The 25,224-nt window shown below is 36.9% G+C and overlaps 1 protein-coding gene and 1 long non-coding RNA gene across 2 annotated transcripts in view; one reads left to right on the top strand and one right to left on the bottom strand.

Annotated features, from left to right (window-relative positions):
- The window catches only part of DIRC2 (disrupted in renal carcinoma 2), an 84,194-nt gene extending 59,779 nt beyond the window's left edge, over positions 1–24,415 (top strand). Inside the window, exons 6-9 of the mRNA XM_011971558.1 lie at positions 104–171; positions 3,892–4,019; positions 15,767–15,949; positions 22,533–24,415. Coding sequence (XP_011826948.1) covers positions 104–171; positions 3,892–4,019; positions 15,767–15,949; positions 22,533–22,648 — 495 coding nt within the window. The 3' untranslated portion in view covers positions 22,649–24,415. The remainder of the gene's footprint in view (positions 1–103; positions 172–3,891; positions 4,020–15,766; positions 15,950–22,532) is intronic.
- Positions 22,372–24,766, bottom strand: LOC105533187. The gene is made up of 2 exons (XR_001005086.1): positions 24,159–24,766; positions 22,372–22,725 (listed from the first exon to the last, which is right to left on the bottom strand). It is a non-coding gene; the product is annotated as an uncharacterized LOC105533187 (long non-coding RNA).
- Positions 24,767–25,224: the final 458 nt, after the last annotated feature.

Genomic DNA, 25,224 nt, shown 5'->3' with positions numbered 1-25,224 from the left:
TCCATTTAGCTATTAACATATTGATTATAGAGGACTTTTTTCATTCCTTTTATATTGCAATATGATCGTCTTATATTCAATGTGTCTGCTTCTTTCTTAACAGGTAGATGCTGGCTGGATTGGATTTTGGTCCATAGTTGGAGGCTGTGTTGTTGGAATAGCTATGGCAAGGTGAGAATATTTTGTTAAACTTGTGCATGGACAGAGGAAGGGGAAAAAAGCCTAAAGATAAATAGGCTTCCCTAAATAAACATTGCAATTCAGGAAAAAGTAAAACAAGCAAAGGTCAGAAAGGGGTACTTGTTCAGACTACAAGAAAATTCACATGCGTTATATAGAATTACTGCTAACAGGATGGGTATGGTGTCTCACACCTAGACTCCTAGTGCTTTGGGAGGTCGAGGTGGGTGGACCTGAGGTCAGGAGTTCAAGACCAGCCTGGCCAACCCAGCAAAACCCTGTCTCTACTAAAAACGCAGAATTAGCTGGGAGTGGTGATGAGCACCTGTAGTCCCAGCTACCGGTGAGGCTGAGGCAGGAGAATTGCTTGAACCCCGGGAGGCAGAGGTTGCAGTGAGCAGTGATTGTGCCACTGCACTCCAACCTGGGCAACAGAGTGAGACTCCATCTCAAAAAAAAAAAAAAAAAAAAGAATTTGCTGCTATAAGAAAGTTTCTCTGGAGTAGTCCCTTCCTTGGGTATTTTTTTGGAGACCGGAAATGTATTTCCAGTGTAATTAAACTGCCTCTTTCCGTGTTATTGGAGAACAACATCTACAAATGGAATCCAAAAAAGGTAATGTAATAGTAAAGACAAATTAATAGTCGTGGAGACTAAAAGGGTTGAGAAGAAATCATTTGTAGAAGTGTCATTAGAACTTTCCATGAACAGGCAGTGTCCTGATTAGGAGATATTATATATTTATGGTCTTTTTTGGCAGGTATTTTCCTATGGTTATCCCTTTTTGATGCACAATGCCTGTGAAGACTTTCAGTTTCATCATACTCTCTTTGATCACAACCTGTTACAACAACACATTGTTAGAATTAGTCAGAAGAAGGAAAAAGGTCCCATTTGTTCTAAAAAAAAAAAAAAAAAGGAAAAGAATGAAAATGTCACTCTTTTAGGCAAATGCCTATAAAACTACTCTTGGTATTTTCCAAAGAGACAATATTCATTCACTTCCCAAATCATTTTACTATGCGCAAAAACAAAATTAGGCAATCAACTTTACCATAAAGAGGAGAATCTAATTACGTATTTGGGAAGATCAAATAAGAGCCATATATCACCTCAATATCTAAATACTTGAATCTAATTGATATGGGATAATGTTATACCTAGACTTTATGGTTCATATAGTGTTTCAGGGATATTAAAAGAATAAATTGACACTGTAATTTCTAAATCATTTTATTTGAAGTTTTAAGTTAGGAAAATATAAGAAAACTAAAAGCTAAAGAAGCAGAAGGGGAAAATAGTATTTGTAGGAAATCACTGATATTAAAAATACATCGACCTGTCTTATTTTGACAAGAATTATACCTCATTTTTCTAGTTAAGTCTCCAAGCCAATTATAGTGAGTCATCATTGATTACATCCTATTCTGAGCACCAAATTGGTCAAAGAGGGAACAATTATGTATCAAAAAATGATGTCTCAAATGTTTATTTCTCATTATTTTCCTTCTATACCCCTTAATTTTAACTAGATATCAATATAACTAGAGGGAAAAGTTAGAATGAGGACTTTTCTGCTTTTCGTTTGTTGAAATGGAAGTTCTAAAAAATACTACCCTTACTCTGGGATCTGAAATCAATTTCAGTTATTTCCTATCCCTAAAATCAACTTTAAAATTACTTTCCTAACACCATTTTTAGGGATTCCCTAGAACAGAGCTACCTTGTAGACATGAGTGCTTTGGGTGATATTTTTGTAATTATGTTGTTAAAGACCACTATTAAAGAGACTTCTTGGTCCTAATAATATACTTCAATGGTATCAGCCTATTCAAAAGGACTGGGTCTCCAAAAATAGCAGACTACAGCTGTCGGTTTATTCTTGTATGATCCGTTTCTGTGAAACTTTCTTGCAATTCAGGTCTGATTTGTACCAAAAACCTGTTTGATTCTCTTATACCTTGTCACCTCTGTATCTGACAAATAAGTTTCTGCAGCATACAAAATGTAAATCTGAAAACTGTTAGGTAAGCGTGGGATTAAAACAGTCTTTTGGATTTTCTTGAGGAACATTTTGTAAAGTTGTGGAAACTTTTTCAGCATATGTAAGAATTTTCTGCCTGAGGACAAATTTAAGTCACTGGGCAAAAGTTAATTCATTTTTCCCACCAAAAGATGGCATCAGCTCTCATAGGAAGTCATTTTATTCTAGAAAACACAAACATGATTAACCATATCATGTCAAATAAGTACAAAACAGAAGACAGTATTCAAAGTTTTAAGAAAGACAGTCACATCATTACAATAGAAATTAAAATTAACTTCAGAAAATTCAAAGTGGAGCGAATATAGTAAATGTCGTATTTGAGATGGGATCAGCTATTCTATAACAGGAACAATTCTGAAGAACAAAATAAATTGTGCAGCCAGAGGATTGTGCCTATATAATCAACAGTTAATCTGCAGGTGAGGAAAAGCAGCTGGCAAGTGGAAAATTTTTTTGGCATAGCTAAATGATAAGCATCTCTACCAGATGCCCTTTAGTTTCATGAAAACTCAAACATGAAAACTTAAAATACTATAAAAGTCCCAAGTTTAGAAGAATAATATTCCTATTCCAGATGCTGTATATGTTTTCTTTTCAGGAAGTTTACAGTCTGTTAGGGAAGACAAAAAATAAATGCAAAAACAGGACAATTTCCAATAGAGAAAGTGCTATGAAGAAATAAAATAGAAAATGGAGATGGGATGGGGAAAGATTTCTTCACTGAGCCCAGAGGGCCTTTTGAGCTGAGACCTGAATGACCTGAGGGGTAAGCAGGAGTAAGACATGTGAAGATCTGGGTGGTACCAGCATTCCAGGCAGACGAAACAAGTACAGAAGCTACATATTGCTGTGGTAAGCAACCATGGTATGTATGAGAAAGAGAAACATGGCCATCCAACTGGAGAATGGAAAAGAGAGAGCAGTGGCAGGCAGCAGGTCACATAGGACCTCAGAGGCTCTGGTGAAGGCATCGGTATTTGTTCTTGGAGTGAGTTTGAATTTTAAGAGAGATCTTTGCAAGTTCATGTCAACAAATTAGCCTGATCTTCAAAACTGGGATAATACACCTTCATTATAGAATGTTTGGAAAGTATAGAAAAATATAAAGAAAATGACAGTGGCACTTAAAAACTCAGAATCAGCTGTGCATGGTGGCTCATGCCCGTAATACTGGCATTTGGAGAGGCTGAGGTGGGAGAATCCTTGAGCCCAGGAGTTCAGGACCAGTCTGGGCAACATAGGGAAACCCTGTCGGTACAAAAAAAAAAAAAAATTAATTAGCCCAGCTGCTCAGCAGGTTGAAGTGGAAGGATTGCTTGAGCCTGAGAGGTTGACACTGCAGTGAGCCTTGATCACATCACTACACTCCAGCCTGGGCAATGGTGAGATCCTGTCTCTAAAAAAAAAAAAAAAAAGTAAACACTCAGAATATATCCTATAAATTATAGATCCTGAACAAAGATGCCATTTTTTTGTGTTTTATAAGAGAGGAAAAATTATCACAAAGTAACATCATGTAAGAAAATTTGTTTAAAAAACACACAAAACTGTCTTTTAAAAGAACACATGGAAAATTCCTCAAGTAGTTGTTAATGAAAGTGTGTCATTTGTTTAAATAGTATTTTTAAATCCCACTAGAATTAATAGAACATTTTTGTTTTCAGGTTTGCGGATTTTATCAGGGGTATGCTGAAACTAATTCTTCTCCTCCTGTTTTCCGGAGCTACACTGTCATCCACGTGGTTCACCCTGACCTGTTTGAACAGCATCACACACCTACCTTTAACCACAGGTGAACATAGGCTATTTTTGAACTTTTAATAAATATTTTTGTTCATAGAAATGTACGTAACTCTGACAGTAGGACTTCTTGCTTTCTATAAGTAAGTGTTAAATATACAAAAAAGTTTCTCTTGTCCAGTCATCAAACTATCATCTTATCTAAAGAGTCCAAGAAATAACTAAAAATATTTTAATTGGTATTTTTCATATGGAAAAGAAGTATAATCTTTAGCCTTAAAACATAGAGCATGGAAATGCTTATTTTTTAAAAAATTCCTATCGGAGCATAATGCAAAGATTTTTATCCTGGTTATAGTCATTATATCACTGTTAAACAATAATAAAAATTAACAAAGGCAAAAAAACTATGGTATACTTCAGTAAAATTATTTGAACCAGCCTCTATAGGTTTATTTTACATTTAGTTTTATTACATCATTAATATAAAGTAAAACTTACTGGAAATACCTGTTGAAAGTATATTACAGCCAGCTTACTTAGCTTATCTAATAGACCTGAAACAGTTTTAGTTGCTGTTGTTTTTGTTGTCATTATTAATATAATCAATTCAGAGTCTATTAGTTTTCTATCGCTGCTGTAAAAGTTATGCAAATTTAGCAACTTAAAACAACAGAAATTTATTACCTTACATTTCTGTAGGGTAGAAGTTTAACACAGGTCTCACTGGGCTAAAATCAAAATGTGAACAGACTCTAGGGAAGAATCTTTCTTCTTGCCTTTTCCAACTTGTAGAGGTCACCCACATTCCTTGTTTATGGCTCTGTCCTCCGCCTTCAGAGCCAGCAACCTTGGGTCAAGTTCTTTTCACGTCGCATTATCTGTGCCTTTCTTCCATCATTACATCTGCTTCTGAACCCTTCTGCCTTCCTCTTTCTTCCTCCTCTTCCACTTCCACTTTTAAGGATGCTTATGATTACACTGGGCCCACCAAGATAATCTGGAATAATCTCTCAATTTTAAGGTCAGCTGGTTAGCAACTTTAGTCCCATTTCAACCTTAATCCCCTTTGTCTTGTGAAGTAACATATTCACAAATTCCAGATATTGTCATGAATATCTTTAGGGGAGGGAGGGCATTACTCTGCCTACCGTGGGATGTTTTTAAAATTACTATGGCTTTATTATGGGTTATTATTGGCTTATAAACCAGAGACTGTTAGTGCGTCTTCCTTTCTTCCAGCAAAATATTAAGATGCATATTTTATATTATTTGCAAGTAATATTCATCCACCTTTTGCATTATATGTTTAATTATAGGATTATTTGTTATAAAGGTAGATTGTAAGATTGTAACAGTCATTTATAACAAGCATTGTATGAGTAGAAGTAAATAAAAGTCTGAAAGTGACTCCATAGGGACCTGTTTCCCAGTGGCATGTATGTTCCATGGGAATCTTTGAGAAGGCAGGTGTTTTGGGTCCACATTATATGTAAGGAATATTGCATATCCCAATTTGAACCCCTATACTCTGTAATAAAAGAACCACCAGTTTACACATCAGAGACATCAAATCTTTCAAGGACAGCCATTTATTTGGGATTTCCTACCACGTTTGCAGTAATAATAGGGTGAGGGGATAAGGTTACCCTATACTAAAAATTAGCAACCTGTGCACCAAGCCAGCCACCCTGGAGTGCCTCAGTAAACTCACAAGGGCAGCACAGGGATCTGCAACATCTGTCAGATACTGGTTGAACCTCTAGTTCAGAGAAGTTCCCAATTTCAGCATTAGATTCTACTGCATTCTGTTTGATGACATCATATCTTTGCAAAGTAGTTTTTTTGGCAGTTGCTGTGATAAAAAGGAAGTACACACAAGTGCCAAGCAAAAATTAGTGTGGAACACAAAATGAGGGTGGAGGGTGTCCAGTCTGATTCCAAAACATTTAAAAGTCTTGCAGTGCGCATCGGTGCACACGTCTCATCAATAGGTAATTGTGGTTCTTTAAGACTGAAATAAAAATATATTTCCGTTAGCTTATGGGTATTATTTTTTAATGGCTACTAAATTGTTAGGACATATAATACATGTTATTAAATAGTTTGAACCAAATGATGTGATTAATGGGATTGTTGGCTATTTCTTTTGGCCTTGGAACACTGTGAAAAAAATTATTGAGACACTAGGAGTGCTAAGAACAAAGAAGGCTTGGAAATCCCTGCTCTACACCATCCTGCCAACAGTCCCTCTTCTCTGTACACATGCTTAGCCTGGAAAACCCAGTTGTCCAAAGTAATAATTAGATACAGAGTAAAATACTGTGCACTGTTGTACACACTGGCATCCTACATTGGGGTTCTGAACAATTTTGGCAAGTATTCTGAGCCAGAGCCAGAATTTTTTAAAAAATTTTATTCTGGTATAACTTCATAATTTAGCAGTTGTACAACATTCTAGTAGAACAGTCTTAGTTTACAACTCTTCTTATTCATGGCATTACATTCAGTTTTTGTGTGTGTGTGTGATACTGTATGTCAAGTTAGCATCTGTGAGATTTTACAAGAACATAGTCATGAGTACATAAAGAACAGATTTCTTTCCCTTGAATTAAGTATAGAATTTGTATTATAAGATAGTACGTTCCATTAAATTTTATGTCTTTTCCATTTAATATGATAAAATTAACAGCTTTATCTCTGGGTGGAGGATTAAGAGTGAATTTAATTTTTTAATCTCTTTTTTTGGTCTGGATTTGTATGAGTATGTTTTAATTTTATTATCAGGGAAAAATGTATTTGAAAATTATACATCTTTTAAATCTTAAAATTGATGTGATTGACGCTAGTGAAGACCATATTTTACCAGTCTGGTATTGAAAACAATTATGTTGGACAGAAAGGAAAGCAGAATTCTAAATTAACTTAAGGCCAGAATTGAAAGATAGAGTTGATGTGGCCAACCTAACAACCACAGAATTTATAAGTTCTACTGTCTTTTTCAATTGTAAGTTTCTGAATGTCGCTTAGATACTCCTGAAAGATACATTTTTACCTTACAAGCACACTGAGTTAAGGACTAGATTTGTCCACATTCCTTCTTTGAATTATAGCAGGTTTTTGTCTCTCTCCCCTAATACTACTTAATACTTACCTGGATATATATGTCTTATCTTCCCTGCCAGTCTGAAAATCTGGAGCATGGTTTTTTGTCAACTCCCACTGTGGAACCTAGCACAAGCCCTGAAGAAGGGGTGAATGAGTGAATGAATGAATGAAGTATATGTTATCTTCATGTGAGCCGCAGTAAACATTACTTGTTGCCAATGGTAGTCAGCAATTGTGGTCACTCTTCTTCAGCACTTGCTGTAGGAAGGTAGAAGGGCACGTTTTAAATGGAACATGAGAATTTAAATAAATCTGTCACAGATACTCTTAGAAGCCTTGTAAAAATCTGACCTAATTCCTTTTAAGTAAAAGAGATTTCATGAAAGGAAACTTACTACAAAATCTAATTATAGACAAATCTATACCTTTAGGCTTGTGTTTAAAGTCCATAATGGCAAATTCACGTTTCTTTTTTACTAGTATTTTAATCAGGAAAATATCTAGTCTTTTTCCTCTTTCCTAGCAAACTTAAAATATCTATTATGGCTTTTTATGTATCAGAAGACTCTACATGAAATGTATTTGTAAATATATGCATTAATTTAAACTGTTTAATAAGTGGAAAGCTAGTTAATTTTGTTCAACCCATGTGTTATAAGTGCTACTGCTGTCTCATTAAAACTTTTTTTTTTTTTTGGACAGTCTCACTCTGTCACCCAGACTGGAGTGCAGTGGCACAATTTCAGCTCCCTGCAACTTCCATCTCCCAGGTTCAAGTGGTTCTCATGCCTCAGCCTCCCAAGTAGCTGGGATTACAGGAGTGAGTCACCACGCCCAACCTCATTAAAACTTTCTATTACAATCTGTCTATAGTTCACTGGTTGTGATATTATTGTTACCATCTCTACAGAAAAAAATCTGGGTCATTCCAGTCTATCCCAGAGCATATTGTTTTGATAAATTTATTTGCTTACGTACATCCTGTTGGAGTCTTTTCCTTACGGAAACTCAGAATATTTAAAATTGCATTATGTCTTTATTAATTGAAGTACTTAGAATAGGGTGAATAAATAACCTCATGACTAGATAACATGAGTTTCAAAATCTTGAAGTTTATGCAATAAACAAAATTGTGAAAACACATTATTCATCTTATCTGAGAACTAGATGTCTAGCAGCCCTGTTAGCCACAACTCACCAAGTCATTTTGTACTGAACAGATGAATGCTTTGAAAATGGCATTTTGAAAAATGTTAGCACTTCGCTGAGTTTACTGAAACAGTATAATTTGACTGTTTGACAGAAGTTGCCTTGGGAGAGATTATTTATCTAGTTTCATCTAAAGTTACTAGAATGCGATGACAGTGATATCAGAAACACGCTGGGTGGGGAAGTAAGGAAGGACAACTAGCTAGACAGAAGCCCCCAGGGAGTGATAGCTGACCACAAGGTGACTTCAGGTGTTATTTTAAAGAAAGGAAACATACCCAGTTGTATTGAAAGGCATGCAACAGCTGGGTCAGTTGCTTATGCCTATAATCCCAGCACTTTGGGAGGCCAAGGCAGTAGGATCACTTGAGGCTAGGAGTTTGAGATCAGCCTGAGCAACATAGTGAGGCCATGTCCCTACAAAAAATAAAAAGATTACCAGATGGCATGGCATGTGCCTGTAATCCTAGCTATTCAGGGGGCTGAGGTGGGAGGATCACTGGAGCCTGGGAGTTCGAGGCTATAGTGAACCATGACCACTGCATTCCAACAGAGTGAGATCCTGTCTCTTAAAAAAAAAAAAAAAAGGCATGCAACATGTATAGGCTAGAGTGTAATCCTCTTGCTATATTTTCATGTATTTTGCCTCTGTTCTTAACTACTCTTCAATTTTATGGACTAAAAGTGACAAAGTCTTGTGCTTATGACAGACTGCTCAAGAAAGAAAAAGTAGAATATGGATTAAGAGAATGGATTTGTGAAAAATCTTAATGTAAGAATCATTAAATGCAGAGGAAGATCATATAATGTTTATCCACGGAGATTTTCAAGAAGAGAAATAAGTCTTCCAGCAGATTCTGTGTTTCTTAGAGTTGGAGGGCTTGACTAGGCATCAGTGAGTGTTCCGTGATTTAATAGTACATTGCAGCAAAATATGCCTCATCCTCTTTTGGAACCGCAGTTGCATATACTGCGTATTTTAATCAGCGGTAGATTATGAAGGCCACAGCAGTCACTTTTTTGAGGAAGAAATGTGATGCTGAGAGAAGAGGTACAGCTCAGTGATATAGAAAAGTATATCTGTGTGTGTGTACACACATACATGTATATTCTATGTATTCTGCACGCTCAAAACCTATGAAAAAGCTATGTAGTTAGCAAACACTGTGAATGTTTCTTCTGGCTGCTTATTGTTTCTCTTTTTATGTACCTTCATTTGCAAAAGGTGTATTTTCACTTATTCAAGTTTAATTGGATTGTGAAATAGTTGTAGTAAAGGTCTAATCTAATAATTCCCAGTTAACTTTCCTAACTTCATCATGAAATAAAAGTTCAGTCAGTATGCACAATAATAAAAGTTTGTCCAGTAAAGTATATTAATGTTATAAGCCTACCCTTCAGGGAAATTTCTTGATTCTACTCCTTAAGATAATTTATAATAAAAATCTGTTGTGTTATTTTATAATGCTACTTATTTCTTCATAAAACTCTAAGCAAATCTTCTATTATTCTTTTCCACCAAGAAGCACCTACAGGTTTTTTGGATTTTTGTTTTTCTTCTGAAACAGTCTCACTCTGTTGTCCAAGCTGGAGTGCACTGGTGCGACCTTGGCTCACAGCACACTTGACCTACCAGGCTGAAGCTATCCTCCCACCTCAGCCTCCCAAGTTAGTGACTACAATGTGTGCCACCACGCCCAGCTGACTTTCTTTCTTTCTTTCTTTTTTTTTTTTTTTTTGTAGAGATGGGGTTTCACCACATTGTCCAGGCTGGTCTCAAACTCCTGAGCTTAAGCGATTTGCCCATCTTGGTCTCCCAAAATGTTGGGATTACAGATGTGAGCCCCATGCCTGGCAAGATTTTTGTTTTTAATATCCTGGTTAAGTTCTCCTCCCTACATATGTTTAAATTTGTTATTGATCTACTTAAATGAACTTTAGGCATCATCTAATATAATTTATCATTCAGTAAGTGAATCTCTCCTATCACATCCCAGGTTTATGTTCATCTGTCTACAACTTGAATATCTCCCACAAGAGAAGACATTACCTATTTTGTTGTTAGCTCTGGGGCCTAGAACATTCATCCTCCCAGTGAGTTATAACTGGTTTGAAGCAACAAAGCTCGCAGAGAACAAGTCTATTCCCTTTCTCTTCCATTGACAGCCCTCAAAACATTTGAAGACAGCTGTCATGTCTGACCTTAGCTTTTAATCTAACCATCCCCCACCCACCACCACCACCATTCTTAGAACCATTCCTCATCGGATGTGGATTCCACACCACTGACCTGCTGGATCACTCTCTTCTAAACTTATCATAGCTTGCTAGGGTCCTCCTTAAAATATTTTTCTAGAATTTAGCACACTTCCTGCTGCATTCAGCACCAAAGCTGTTGCTTCTATTGGTTAGACATGCTTTTTTTTTTTTTTTTGAGAGAGGAATATAATTATCATCTTAACAATGTGCATATAAATGGTTGCTGGGGCAGCAGGTGTCCATCCTATTCCTTAGAGTAAGAGTGATCTGAGGTATTTACTGCTCTAACATAGCAGCCTCCACATAATATGTATCTGATAAGTCGTTTTGAAGAAAAGCTTAAGCTAAGTTTTCCCTCTTCTATACTTAGACATTTGGGGCCAATTTTATATTTATCATGATTAAAATTCATCTTTTTGTTTGTAACCTTTTGATGTTCCTTGGTTTTGGTTCTGTCATATAATGTGCAGTCACTTCCAGCTTTTGTGCTGAATACGGATTTGGGAAATATGCCTTTCGTGTCAATACCATTGGATTAAAAAATACCAGGCCTTGTTATTTTTTTTTTTTCACTCTGACACAGTGAATTGGCAGAAAACATGCTAGAGAGTCTGTAGGCCTTAATCATATTGTTAGCACTGCTAATTTACAGTGTTTCTAAATAAGCTGTTTTTTTACTTTCAGAACTTTGGTCACTTCAACTGTAAAATACTTTACCTGCCTCAAAGAGCTGATAGGATAATCAAATAATATATGCGAAAGCAGTTTTAAAAATATTTTTAGAAATTATATAAATCCAAGATTATGAAGTTGCAATTGTTACTGCTGCCTTGAGAATCTCATTAGATGTTGATAGAATAGTTCTTATTCTTATCTGTGATTTGTTTTATAACCACTGATCCCCTAAGTTTTTAGTGTAACTGTAGTTAATAAAAATGTATTCATACATAGTTTTGTTTCCCTAAAGTTTAGTAATTTGGTTTGTTGCGGGAACAAGGGTGGGAAGGAGTACTTTCAGGGTTATGATCCAAGTCATGTGCTTGAAATACATTCATTTCTAACTGTAGTTTGTGCTGCACAGGACTTTGTTTTTTGCAATTTAAAATGTAGGCCCATGAAATTTTATTAGCTTTTTATTAGAACAAAAGTCTGCATCAGCACTTGAGTTGTGTTTGTTCTGCTGAATTACCTTGAATTTTTAATTGAAAGGCAGTTGATTATAATTTTAGTATCAGTATTATACAAAGTTATGGAAATATTTAATGATCATGTAGTTTGAACCCTCCATGACAAGCAGGAAATTATCTTGTCTGCCTGACTTTTAATAGATGACATTCACCCACTGAATGTATGAGACTCTAAACTGAAAACTCAAATAGAAGTCAAATTCAGACTTGGAATAATCAGCATCTGCTTTATGCATGCCCCAGAACACTGGAATATATTAAATCAGTCCTGACACAGCTACCTTCCCCCATTCTGAAGATGAAGATCTTAATCTAACCCCTTCCTGGGTAAATTATTATGATTGTTTACTTATTGCAATAACAAGTGATTTCCACATGTCTACCCAGTGTAATAAAAACCTCTTGGTCATTACTTTTATAGTAATACAAGAAGCAAACACCAATACTGAGACAATTGAATGAAAATACCTAATTTTTGATTACTGGCCTCTGAAGTTATATCATCCATTTATCCTACATATAGTAGCCCATTTGTCCTCCATATATAGGAATTCTAACAAATGAAGTGGGAATCTTCATGTCAAGGATTCTGCGCCAAGGCTATGTTATGTGGCTCCTGGGTATAGACATCAGCTCTTTGGGTCAGCTCACCTGGTGATAACCAATTCTGAGCTCATGAGCTCACAAACTCACATGAAGTGGAGTTGTGTCCACTGTCCATTCATTTGTTCATCATGAAATTTCTTTTAATTCTGTTAACTAAGCTATACACATAGTAAAAAAAATCAAATTCAAATAGTAGAAAAAGAGTATAAAGTGAAAAGTCGCTACTCTCTTGTGACCCCCAGTTTTCCTCTCTAAAGGCAAATCTGATTGCCAGTTTCTTCTGTATTCTCCTAGGGAATTCTGTGTATTTACAGACAGATAATGTGTATGTGTCCTTTATTTTAATATAACATACTTTTCAGCACCTTTTTCACTTATGTATCTTAGATGTTATTAATATTATTATAATACATACAGAGGTGCCTCATTTTTAATTGTATAATATCTCTTTGGATGTTTTATAAATTTTTAACCAACCAACACCCCCCTGCCCCATTGGGAGTTATTTAGCTTATTTTGAATCTTTTCATACTACATTTTTTTTGGTAAGTGTTCTTTGTATACCTATACCTGCATAGCAGTAGGATAAATTCCTAGGCATGAAATTGCTAGGTCAAAGAGTAATTGCATCATTTATTTTGATAGACATTTCCAAATTACTCACCAGAAGATGAACTATTTACAGTTCCATCAGGAATGTTTAACCACAATAAAAACTGTATCTTTCCAACAACAGTTATTTATCCCTCATCTTCCAAGTTCCTCCCAGGATTTAGATACATAGAAAGCCAAAATCCAAAGATTCTTAATAAGCATGAAATGAGGGCCAAGGGAGTTGTATGGTCTTGAGGTCTCAGGGTTTTCAGACAGAGTCCACTGCTTCCCCGTGAGATGTGTCAGAAGAGTCCAGTCTCTTCTGTACCGTGCTTGATTAAAAAAAAAAAAAAAAAAAATCACTAAAATCCAATCTCTCTTTTCGAGACTCTATATTGATAGTTCTCTTTCAGTGTGTTCTTACTATATTTTTATTATTTTACCACATAGAATTATTCTATTAACCAGATTGTGATTATTTTTCAATTACATTTTAATTTGTCTGATTATAAATTATATGTAGGAGTACATTTCCTTCAGAAATAAAAATGTAGAAAGTATTGTTTCAAAACATGTTTCCTAAAAACAGCTAATTCCATTGGAATTTGGGAATCTTTACTCAGAAGTAGCACTTGGTGGTCCTTAAGAGCTTGATTTTTTTCCTGTTATTTACTTCAGTATTTTCTTGTTTTAAACTCTTAGGCGCATCTATCTTTGGGCCAATGGTTCTCTTTCCTCTGACTACCACTGACTGATCAACAAATTTTTATTTTAAAAAATAACTTGATTATTATTATCATTATTATTATTGTTATTATTATTATTATCATTTGGAGAAACAGGGTCTCACCATGTTATCCAGGCTGGTCTCGAACTCCTGGGCTCAAGCAATCCTGCCTCAGTCTCCCAAAGGGATTACAGGCATGAGCCGTCATGCCAGCTTGATCAATAAATTATTCTAGGCCGGGCGCGGTGGCTCACACCTGTAATCCCAGCACTTTGGGGGGCTGAGGCAGGTGGATCACTTGAGATCAGGAGTTCGAGGCCAGCCTGGCTAACATGGCAAAACCCCATCTCTACTAAAAATACAAAAAAAATTTAGCTTGGCATGGTGGCATACACCTGTAATCCCAAATACTCAGGAGGCTGAAGCAGGAGAATCACTTGAACTCGGGAGGCAGAGGTTGCAGTGAGCCGAGATGGCACCACTGCACTTTAGCCTGGGCAACAGAGCAGGACTCCATCTTAATAATAATAATAGTAAATAAATAATTCTAAAATGTTTTGGAAATACAATACTGTATAGAAGCCACCAGTGATATTCCATCCCTAGATTTCCTAATGTACCACTAATGAGTCATATGTAAGTAGAAAATGTGATGATTTATATGATCTACATCTAGCAGATGTGTAGTGAACATGAAGTATTATGTTTTGTTTTTAAGAATCTCTTGAAAATTACGTCACATTTTAAATGGTATTTATCATAGCTATCAGATGCTTCCCAAGTAATTGTGCACATAATTTGGTCACTGCCTTAGCCAGCAGTATGTTCTTTATTCACTAAGTGATTCTTTTGTTATCTATTTCCATATCGATCTTCTATTCAAAGAAACAGTCAAAGTAATTACCAACTATTTGTATTATCAGAATATACTAAATATTTTATAATCCCCAAAGACTAATGTAATTGGAGGGGGAAGCAAGAGTGGAGGTTAATTAGAGAAATTCTATTAGAAATCAGTGTATACTATTATTTTTTTTTTACCCCTTCAACAATGTCATGGACTGTTGATGATTGCATCAGTTGTGGTAAACTTTGGTAATTTGATATGTTCTGTGAGTGTGTGAATAATACGTAACAGATTTAATGTAACTTCCTTACTTTCTGCAATTCCCATACAGGATTGTTTTTTCCTTAACAAATATTTTTATTAAAAATATTTTCCTTGTAACCTTAAACTTAGGATAAATTCTACTCATTATCAGTGAATATGATATACTTATTAGGATATAGAGACATGTTTTAGGTTTCTAAATAGGGTATCATTTTTTCCTTTCAGGTTCTGTTTTCACCTTCAAGTTAAAATTAACAAAGGTTTATAGAGAGACAGTAGTAGCAATGATAAAATTAATTGTAGTGTATTTCCCCAGACTTTCTTATATAAGAATAACATCCTTATTCAATAGATTTTGCCACAGAATAGTGTTAATAGACTTTTTATGGTTTGATTGGGGATCCTGGTCACTATTAATTGTACATTTCTGGATGGAATCTTTTTCTGTGTTTCAGAAAAGTTACTCATTAAAAAAAAATGTTGACCTAAAACCCATTCCAAAATTGAGGACTAATTCCATTGTGTTTCTCAAGAAATTACATACTGCATAATGTTTATTTTGTGCTTGAAAGCAATTATTAACCAATCTCTTTAAATATGTAATTTTCAGTAACATTTAATGTTTCTGACATTTATTCTTAGATTTTACATTCTCTTTCTAAAATTATGGAGTGAGTCTGAAGGAGTGTGACCAAGCAGGAGAAGAATCCTTTTAATTATATGATAGTGGTAAATTGTTTTGTGCTCTGGAATAATCCACCAGAAAGATAAAGGAAATAAACTGGTACCCATCCAGCAATAAAATGGGTTGTGTCTACTCCAGAAAACCACAGCAGAGAGCTGGCAGATGTGTGAAACTTTGTCAAACTTTATCAACTACCTTTGAAAAGAGAAGACATTTTTGAGTCAAGACTTGGGAAAGAGAACACCCCAGAGATCTGTGTGATATGACGCCTGGCCACTACCTTGGAACTAAAATGTTTGTGTTTTTGTTTTAGTGACGTTGTATGCCTCCTGTATTCTCCTGGGAGTGTTCTTGAATAGCAGTGTACCTATATTTTTTGAGCTTTTTGTGGAAACTGTCTACCCAGTCCCAGAAGGAATTACTTGTGGAGTCGTCACTTTTTTAAGTAATATATTTATGGGAGTACTTTTATTTTTTCTCACATTTTATCACACAGGTAAGAAATTTGATTTTTTGTTTACTGTCTAAATGTGTTACAAGAAAAGTTTGGGTCAGTATAGAAGTTTTTATATGGAGAAGTCTCTAAGGCAAATTACTTAATGTGAGCTTGCATTGCCAGTAAAAGAAAAATTCCTCAATTGCTTTTCTTAAAATGCATTCTAGCTCAAGTGCACCCTCACTTTTCCCTGGCCCGGCCCTGTACTCCCCGCCCCGCGAATTTCTGAATTAATTAACCTGGGCTGGAGCCCAGGTGATTCAAATATGCAGATTCTCATTGAGAACCTCTGGTGTATTGCTTTTTAAAAACTACTTGGAATCTCTCTTAACACAGGGTGTAATTTAATGTTAGGGGTGTATATGGAGTTTAAAGCCTGATGAATGAGAGGAAGTCACCCAATGTAAGGAATGCTCTAAAATGCGACCTCCAAGAGGCCGAATTATTTATAGGAATGTTTCTGACAGGGTTGTAACTGAAATAATAACCATGCTAACCTCCTTGACTGGAAAACAAATTTTGAAACTTCTTTTTTTTTTTTGAGACAGAATCTCACTCGGTTGCCCAGGCTGGAGTGCAGTGGCACCATCTCAGCTCACTGCAACCTCTGCCTCCCAGGCTGAAGCAGTTCTCCTGCCTCAGCCTCCTGAGTAGCTGGGACTACAGGCAGATGCCACCATGCCTGACTAATTTTTGTGTTTTTAGTGGAGATGGGGTTTCACCATGTTGGCCAGTCTGGTCTGAAACTCCTGACCTCAAGTGATCCACCCACCTCAGCCTCCCAAAGTGCTGGGATTCCAGGCATGAGTCGCTGCACCTGGCCAGAAACTTGCAAAGCCAGTGTGAAACAGAATCATCCCTGGGTTTTGGACAACTTCTGGCATAGCACTTTCACCCACCAGCACAAAGTGTCCATAGGATAGATGAATTTCTTAATATAATGAATAGTGCATTAGATTGTTGCTGTCAATCAGTAATGCAGGTAAAGTAGGTCTTTGCTAAACCTGATACAACTTTGGTTTATCATATGAAGGAGAGTGATATTAATGAAGTCAGAAGACCACTCTTTGTTGTCCTGGAAACACGTGCTTCCATTTGGGAAAAGCGCCGTCACCAGGAATCAGGTTCTTTGTTTCCAATTAGTTTTCTCAACAGCGTGGTCTGACAATCGTTACATATCAGCTTTAATCCACTTCAGTTATATCACAATTTAAATTAAGTGGCTTATTGCCTGTCTGTCTGGTAAAGCATCGGAGATGGCTGTGGTGCCCCCTGGGATGGTAGAAGCAGTTTTCCAGCCGGTGGGCACAGCTTTGCTTAGTGGTCGGTGCCGCCCAGCAGAGCATGGTTTTTTCTGTCAGCTAGAAATAGAGTTTTGTCCTCCCAGTATTTAAAAAGAACAACAGCAGATGCCAGATAATGTTATCTCCCAATAAATCTTTTGCTTATGGTCTCTAGTATATAACAAACACATTTTTATTGATCAGTTTAAGGCAGGGAAGACACCAATAATGGAAACTGCCCTAAACTGTCTTACTGCAACAGAGCTCCGTGCACACCTGACCATTTTGCCTGGCTAGTAGCTTATCTCTGTCACTCTCCTGGGTCCTGCTGCAGTTTTGACTTGTTTAACAGCATCTAGTGTCTGGAGTGAATTAAATGGAACTGACGTCAGTCAGTGCTCATTCCTCATTTTGCAAATTCATAGTGACCAGATACAAGCAGATATTCTATTTCTTTGGCAGAAGGAGCAGAAGAAACACTTAGTACTATTTCTGCCCATTTCTGATATAATCAAGGATTCATCTAGCTGGGAGAAACAAAACTTCCCTCTTTTTGGTTGGTTTCTGACCATGTATTCTTATACATGTCTATATAGATGTTAAAAAGTTTCCACCTAAACTTTGTGACTATTGTGAACAAAAGTGAAACTTATTTTTTAAATAATTTCAATGTTTATTTTAGATTCAAGGAGTACACGTGCAGGATTGTTACATGGGTATATTGCATGACAGTGAGGTTTGGGACACAAATGATCCCATCACCCAGGTAGTGAGCATAGTACCCTATGAAACTTTAAATAATCATTAATTTTAATCCACCAAGGTGGTTTCCAGGAAAAAGGTCTCATTAAATGTTGACATTTAGGCAGTTAATGAGAAGATACCTGTGAAAGAGCCTAGTCCAGGGCACAGCTGGCACCCACCAATGTTTGTTTTGTTTCTTCTAGATAATTAGCTGACTGATGCTAGGAATTTAAATATCTAGTCTTCCATTGCAAAGAAATGCTTTTATATGTGTATCTATGAGTGTGCATAATGAATACACGAAAACATCGTCCACATCTCTCTAGGGCTAAAGTTACTAGAACCATGAAATCTGTGTTGAAACTGTTTTCAGTAGGATTAATTGATCTTGCCCTAAAAGTCCTACAGCAGAGGTCCACATTCTTTGTGGTCTGAGGTATGATTATACATAAATTGCAAATCTAAAAATTCTGTAAAACTGTTTCCTAACAATAACTGTTAGTTCTGCAGCCTAGTACCCTAAACATTTTATATGATAAACTGAATCCCCTTCCATTAAAGCTAGTGTTCATACGTCATTATTCAGTTATTTTGAAACTTGAAAACTCACCCACAAGTTAATTATATGTCAAAATTCAACTATTATGTGATTAGAAGGCCTGATTTTTTTAGGGATAGGGGGAGACAGGGCCTTGCTGTGTCACCGAGTCTGGAGTGCAGTGGCGCCGTTATGGCTCACTGCAACATCAGCCTCCCAGCCTCAAGTGATCCTCCCACCTCAGCCTCCCAAGTAGCTGGGACCACAGGCATGCACCACCAAACTTGGCTAAATTTCTGTGGTTTTTGTAGAGGTAGGGTTCCGCCATGTTGCCCTTGCTGGTCTTGAACTCCTGGGTTCAAGCAATCCACCTGCCTTGGCCTCCCAAAGTGCTGAGATTATAGGCATGAGCCACCACACCCCACCTAGAAGTCCTGAATTTTAATCATCATAAGGATCTGTGGTTTTTTAAGTCACTTTTCAAGGAAATACTAAACTTCCTGACTAGGGTTTTTCCCCCTACAGTGTGCTATCTGATAAGTGAATACCTCAGACAATTTTTAGGGCTATACAGACTAACCCCAAAATGACCACAATAGAATGCCTTGCCTAGCAAGCTAGGTTCTGCTGGCGATTTGCTTGCAGATTAGAGCCATTGCAGTCATTGAGGGCAAATGTGATTCAGGCTCCTGTACCAACGCCACTGGCTTATTTGGACCCCTGGGTCACAGGGTCTCCACGTCCTATTTCAATTCTGCTTTGGGTACCTGGAACCTTGTCAGAAGTTTTTTAGAGTTTTACTGACTTGGATTTTTCAAGGTCACTTTCAAAAAAAATGTTGTTACTTGCTCCCTAATATAAGCATATGTGTAAAACTGAGTTGCTTCCTGTGTTTGTTTTGAGAATCTCATTGAGTTGATATAGCATGGTGATGCTTTATTCTAATAACGTTACATAGAAAAATCAGTTTGAGAATGCTCTTATATTCTTTATGTGCTCTGAAATGTATTCTGTTTAATATTCTGAAGTTTGTGTTGTCTGTTACTTTTTGTTCTAGAAGCTTTGCAGCGGGTTTTGGCTAAAAGCATCACGATTTTTATCTCAGTCCTTTCATTTTAAAGTGGCTGACCATGAATGTGAAGCTGTGTTGTCACTCAAAAGATTCAGGGGCCTGGCAGAGGTGGGAGGCGTTGACTAATGGTTACCAGGAAAACAAAGAGCAGGTTCAACAGATGTGGACTAGTGAGAAGTAATTTTATATCTAAGAATTAGAATAATGGAATGTGATGGTAAAATCTACAGGGTAATTGATGTGGAATGAAGATAGCAGGGCATTATCCTGGGAAATCATGGGGTCAGCTGGCTGCTCACCTTGAGTGAGAAAGGAAACAATCTTATTAAATCATCATAAAAGAAAATAGGAAGTTGTTTCTGGAGGATGGTAGCTGGAAACAGACAAGTACTTATAAGTGGTAGAAACCGTAAGCATGGCGTCACTGAAGGGAAAGATGAAGTGAAAAGTACAACAGTGCTTCCAGAAGAATAAGGTAAGAGGATGAGCAAAATCCCAATTAATTCAGTCCCAACAGAGCCTCATCATTTGGTGCAGAGCCCACTTCACTGAGTAAGGTCGAGCACCTGTCTAAACTGTAAGTTGTCAGAATGAGTACTGCGACTGCTGTGTAGTAGACAATAGTGGCCCAGCGGAAGTATGGGGCAGACTGTAGGGGCCTGCCTTCAAGTGTGGATTTATATTTTATCTAGTGAAAGGCAAAGGGAAGGAGTATTAGAAAACCATGCTTCTTTTAAAAGTTGAAAAGAATTATAATACGAAAATTTCAGTGGCTCAGGATTCTGTTAGTTCATCTACATCAGGATCAGAAAGGACAGCAGTTGACTTTGCTACTGCCAAGTCAAATTAGATTTTTAGGCAAGTTATTTCCTTGCTTATTAGAGCGCCTAAACAGTGGTTTATGTGAATGGTTTTCAGCAGGAAAATGTAGAGGTTCCTCTATCTCTGACCTTTTGCTTTCTAAAAAGGCAAATAATTTCAAAGAACACTTGCAGTTGACCGAGACAAGCGCATTTACTGAGAAGTGGATTTGACTTTTCAGAGAGAGGAACACAGTAAAAACCAGTCAACAAACCGTGGCGCTAAAGAGCAATTATGAGACGTTTTTAGAGATTTCATCTGAACCTATGTAGAAGAAATGATTTTACAATTCTAATAATAACTCTGAAATAAAAGGTCTGTTTTGGCTATATTTGACAAGTTTCTCAGTTTAAGAAAAGCAAGGACAAACTGATTGTTGCTATGTGTGTTGCTTTCGTTCCCCATAAAATACCGTCTCTAAGATTTAGCAACTGTCATTGTTGTAAACCGTTTTGTCAATTACCATACTTCTCTGTTGCTTGAAATTCGACCCTGAAGTCGAAGTTCTCCCTTTTAATACAAACAAAATGCTATTGTCTATATTTTACTACTTTTTAATTTTTTACTACTTCTTTTTGCCTAGTAAAATTATCAGAAATCCAGGGGTTCTATAGTCAACATACAAGCAGAAAATGCCCAGTGTGTCATTTCAGGAAACATGAGAATGAAGACCAGATCTCATAGATCACAGCTTCTCTGAGTATTTAGACTATGTTCAATCCCAGTAAAGCAGAGAAAACAGCTTTGCATAAAAATACCATTGAAATACATGTCTTTGTTACATGCTATAGAATAGCATGTCTGACTTTTAAAACATAGTAATTGAGAGGTGGGGAGGCTATATTTGTGAGCGTATTACAGAAAAAAAGGTATTGTAGCACCTTTTCTTGCCAGTCTTCTGATTTCCGTTCCTGAGCATAAATTGCTCCTTTAGCCATATGAATTATGGATTAAACTAAAGCAGCAGTGTGGAAATCTTTAGGATGACTTTTGAAGATTAAGGCAGAATTAGCATTTTGTAGAAGTACAAAGGGAAAATACAAACCCATAACAGTGACCAAAAAAGAAAAAAGGCACCAAGGAGCTTATTTTCCTCGTTTATTTTTTTTAATTGAAACTGCTGAATGGATATTAAACTAGAAACGTTGTCCCAACCACCTTTACCAACCTCTTTATGCCAAGGAGCTATTCACTTCAGAGCCTTGGGATTAACTGGCAGATGGGATTGGGGTAGAGGAAGGCTGAACAGATGCGCAGCCCTAGGGTCCCCGGAGCTCCAGGAAGCAGCTAGAGGCAGCCACAGTGGTCAGTGTGTGTTGGTAGCAAATGGCTCAAGATTGTCTTGTTGGAGAGTCCTGAATTCATGAGAGCATTTCTGAAGAACCATGTTCTTGACACATTAAATCAAACAACAACAGAATTGCCTATTCAGATGATGCCTATAGGTTTTCCAATAATTGGCATCATACATAACCATTCATGCTGGTATAGAAAAAGACTAGAAAGAAATAAGCCAAAATATTCACAGTGATCTCTTTGGGGGCAGAATTATGATTGATTTTTTTGTATGTTTTATTTTTAAATATATTTTCTAATCTATTTTACGGTGATTTCTACTTAATGTTTTTGCTGAGAAATAGATACTTCTATCCAAAATATATACAAGTGTTATCCCAAAATTCAGGTGATTTTCGTATTTGTCTTTTTAATCCATCAGCTGTTTATAAACAGGGACAGGTGATGTGATAGAGGGTACTTAAAAAATAATTATCAAACTAACACTTAAAGGTGATTGATTTTTTTCTTTGAAGTAATTTATTTTGTAACCAAAGTCAAGGTGGATTAAATTGATGAAAAGTTATGAACAATATTGATTAAAAATATTCCACATGGAAGCCCCGTCATATATTACACACATCACTTAGTCTCCAGATTGTCACTGTTTATTGAAAGTCAGTTTCTAGGCCTTCCAGGATGCATTTATTATAAGTACTTTTTAATGCAGAGCAGACCCCTTCTGGCATACAGGTGGTGGTCTGCTGGTGTTACATGAATGTTTAAAACTGCATGTTTTTTGTCTTACAGAGTTGTCTTGGTTCAACTGGTGCCTTCCCGGGTCGTGTTTGCTTAGTCTCCTCCTCATTCTGTGCTTCAGGGAATCCTATGACAGACTCTATCTTGATGTGGTTGTCTCCGTTTAATAGCACAGACTTGAAGGAGTTTAAAAGGAGGCTGGAAATCAATACTGCACACTGCACATTTGCTCGGAATTGCACATCTAACAGGAAAAGAGGGAGAAGAAAGAAACTTCATTCAGAGGTTTTGTTAGGATACAGATTATCACATTAATTTAATTACTACTAGGTAATAATAATAATGGGAGACTTGAGTGATAATAGGGGATTTAAAAACTCTACAGATGGCATACCTGTGCCTGATTCTGGGGTTGGAAGTGTGACTTCTTACACATAAAGCACTACCCAAGTAATACTCTCTCTGTTTTGTGCCAGTGCTAAACTACTGATTACTTGTAATTATGAAAAGAAATAAAGGGTGTCTATCACATGAAGATAACGCCTTCCCTAAGTCACATATCAGAATAGGAAGATATGCCACTAACTTCTAAAGAAGTTCAAACCCTGTATCCAATTTTAATGATAAAATAGCCAAGAGGTATATCGATGATAGAAATTAGCCATGTGTACACTACATTTTTTCTAATAAAGCCATTTCTTATATGACTCCTTATTTTAATCAGGTCAGAAGTCCTTGGCCATCTTTACTATGGTGATCAGGTGCTTTCCAGTGACTTCCGAGCATAGGCACTGTGTCTCCATCTCAACTTATCCTTGTTTCTGTGAAATACAATTTCATCTACTAGGCCCTTAAATAATTATGTGAGGGTGACTAAATGTTTAATATAATTATATTAAATATTGTATGAAAAATGTAATTCCATTAGGATCTAGCACTTTGTTACAAATGAAATGACAAGTCACATAGACATACTGTGTCTTCTGCCTGTATATGGTGGCATGAGATGTAACGTCCAGAGCCAACCATTATTTACCAGGGTTAGGTTTTATTCAGTGACCCTAGTTTAAAAATAATAATTTATCACATTGAAACTTTCAGCCCTGTGGAATGATTTCTGAATTACATCCTGTGTTTCAGCTTAGGTTGTAAAATACTCCGTTCTCTGTGAAGTCAGCATATTTGAGAGGGCAGTGTTTTGCCAGTACCTATCTTCTTTCTACAGACGATAGCTTTTTAAAAAGTAAGAGTTCCACATTGGGTAGCTCTCAGAAACAGATTTCACCGTGACGTAAAATACGCTGCAGTGGGAGTATGGTATCACCACTATTCATATTTACATCATTCCCCTCACACACAGAAACCAACCCTTTTCCCAAAAAGTCAAGAATACTACTATACCTTTATTATTCTCAGCTTCCTCCAGCCCCTCTTCTTGTTTTTCCTCACTTGAAATTGTACCTTCATTGTCAGCTAAGTATATATACTCTTGTGTTTTTCTGGACAGAGTGCAAGTGGCTCTTACTAGCCAAGGTGGTGAAGTATGGTTCAGGAAAGCTGGGCAACACTGGGCCCTGCTCCTCTCTGCACCTGTGCACGCCATGACACACCCATATGCAGATCCCCAAGTCTCTCTCCCCTCCCCCTTAGCAAGTACAAGGCTGTGCATTAACTCACCTCGGTCCCAGAGGAGCATCCTTAGAAGTTGCTTGGCAACTTTTAAGACCCTAACTTGTGAAACTAGGGAAGTAAGAAACCGTTCAAATTTAACATCTGTCTTCAGTCATCTTTAAATCATCTGTCTTTATAAACACCCTGCTCACATAGCAGAAGGACTGAAGGAACTAAGGAACTTGCTAAAGAGAAGAAAAAAACAAAAGCTAGACTTAGTTCCAGTTAATTCTATCATTCTTCTGAAATAAAAATGAAATGAAGGCAGAAATCTTTTTTTTTGAGACAGGGTCTTGCTTTGTGACCCAGGCTGGAGTGCAGTGGCATGGTGCGATCTCAACTCACTGCAACCTCCACATCCCAGGTTCAGGTGATCCTCCCGCCTCAGCCTCCCGAGTAGCTGGGACTACAGGCATGCACCACCACGCCCAGCTAATTTTTCTGTTTTTAGTAGAGACAGTGTTTCTCCATGTTTCCCAGGCTGGTCTCAGACTCCTAAGTGATCCACCCACCTCAGCCTCCCAAAGTGCTGGAATTACAGGTGTGAGCTACCATACCAGGCCAAGAAGGCAGACTCCTTGAAAATGATTCAAAACCAGCCATTAAGGATATCCACAGACCATGAACCAGATGCTAAATAAGCACTACCCCTTCCTCTTCGGAGGGAATACAGAAAGGAGAGGGAAGAATTATAAGGTATTTGGTTTTAGTCAGAACTATTATGTTTGAGGATGTTATGGTATAAAGTTCTGCTATAGTAAGATTTTTTCTGTAGAACATTTTAATTATGGTTAATTGCACTTTTTTTTTCAGGGACAGGATCTGACTATGTTGCCCAGGCTGGACTCAAACTCCTGGGCTCAAGTGATCCTCCCACCTCAGCCTCTCAAGTAGCTGGGACTATAGGCATGCACCACCACACCAGGCTTAATTCTTCTTTTAACACAAAGTAGAATAACACTTTAAAAGTATTACCTAAATGACTAATTAGTTCAAAACATCCCAAGTGGGTAGTGATTAAAGATTCTTGCATTGTTCAGAATTCTTGTTTTTAGAATACATGAGGTGAGAT

The sequence above is a fragment of the Mandrillus leucophaeus genome, unplaced genomic scaffold, assembly GCF_000951045.1.
Source record: "Mandrillus leucophaeus isolate KB7577 unplaced genomic scaffold, Mleu.le_1.0 Scaffold123, whole genome shotgun sequence".
NCBI classification, from domain to species: Eukaryota; Metazoa; Chordata; class Mammalia; order Primates; family Cercopithecidae; genus Mandrillus; species Mandrillus leucophaeus.
Note: the sequence above shows the minus strand (reverse complement) of the source record. Positions and strands in the feature narration are given on the sequence as shown.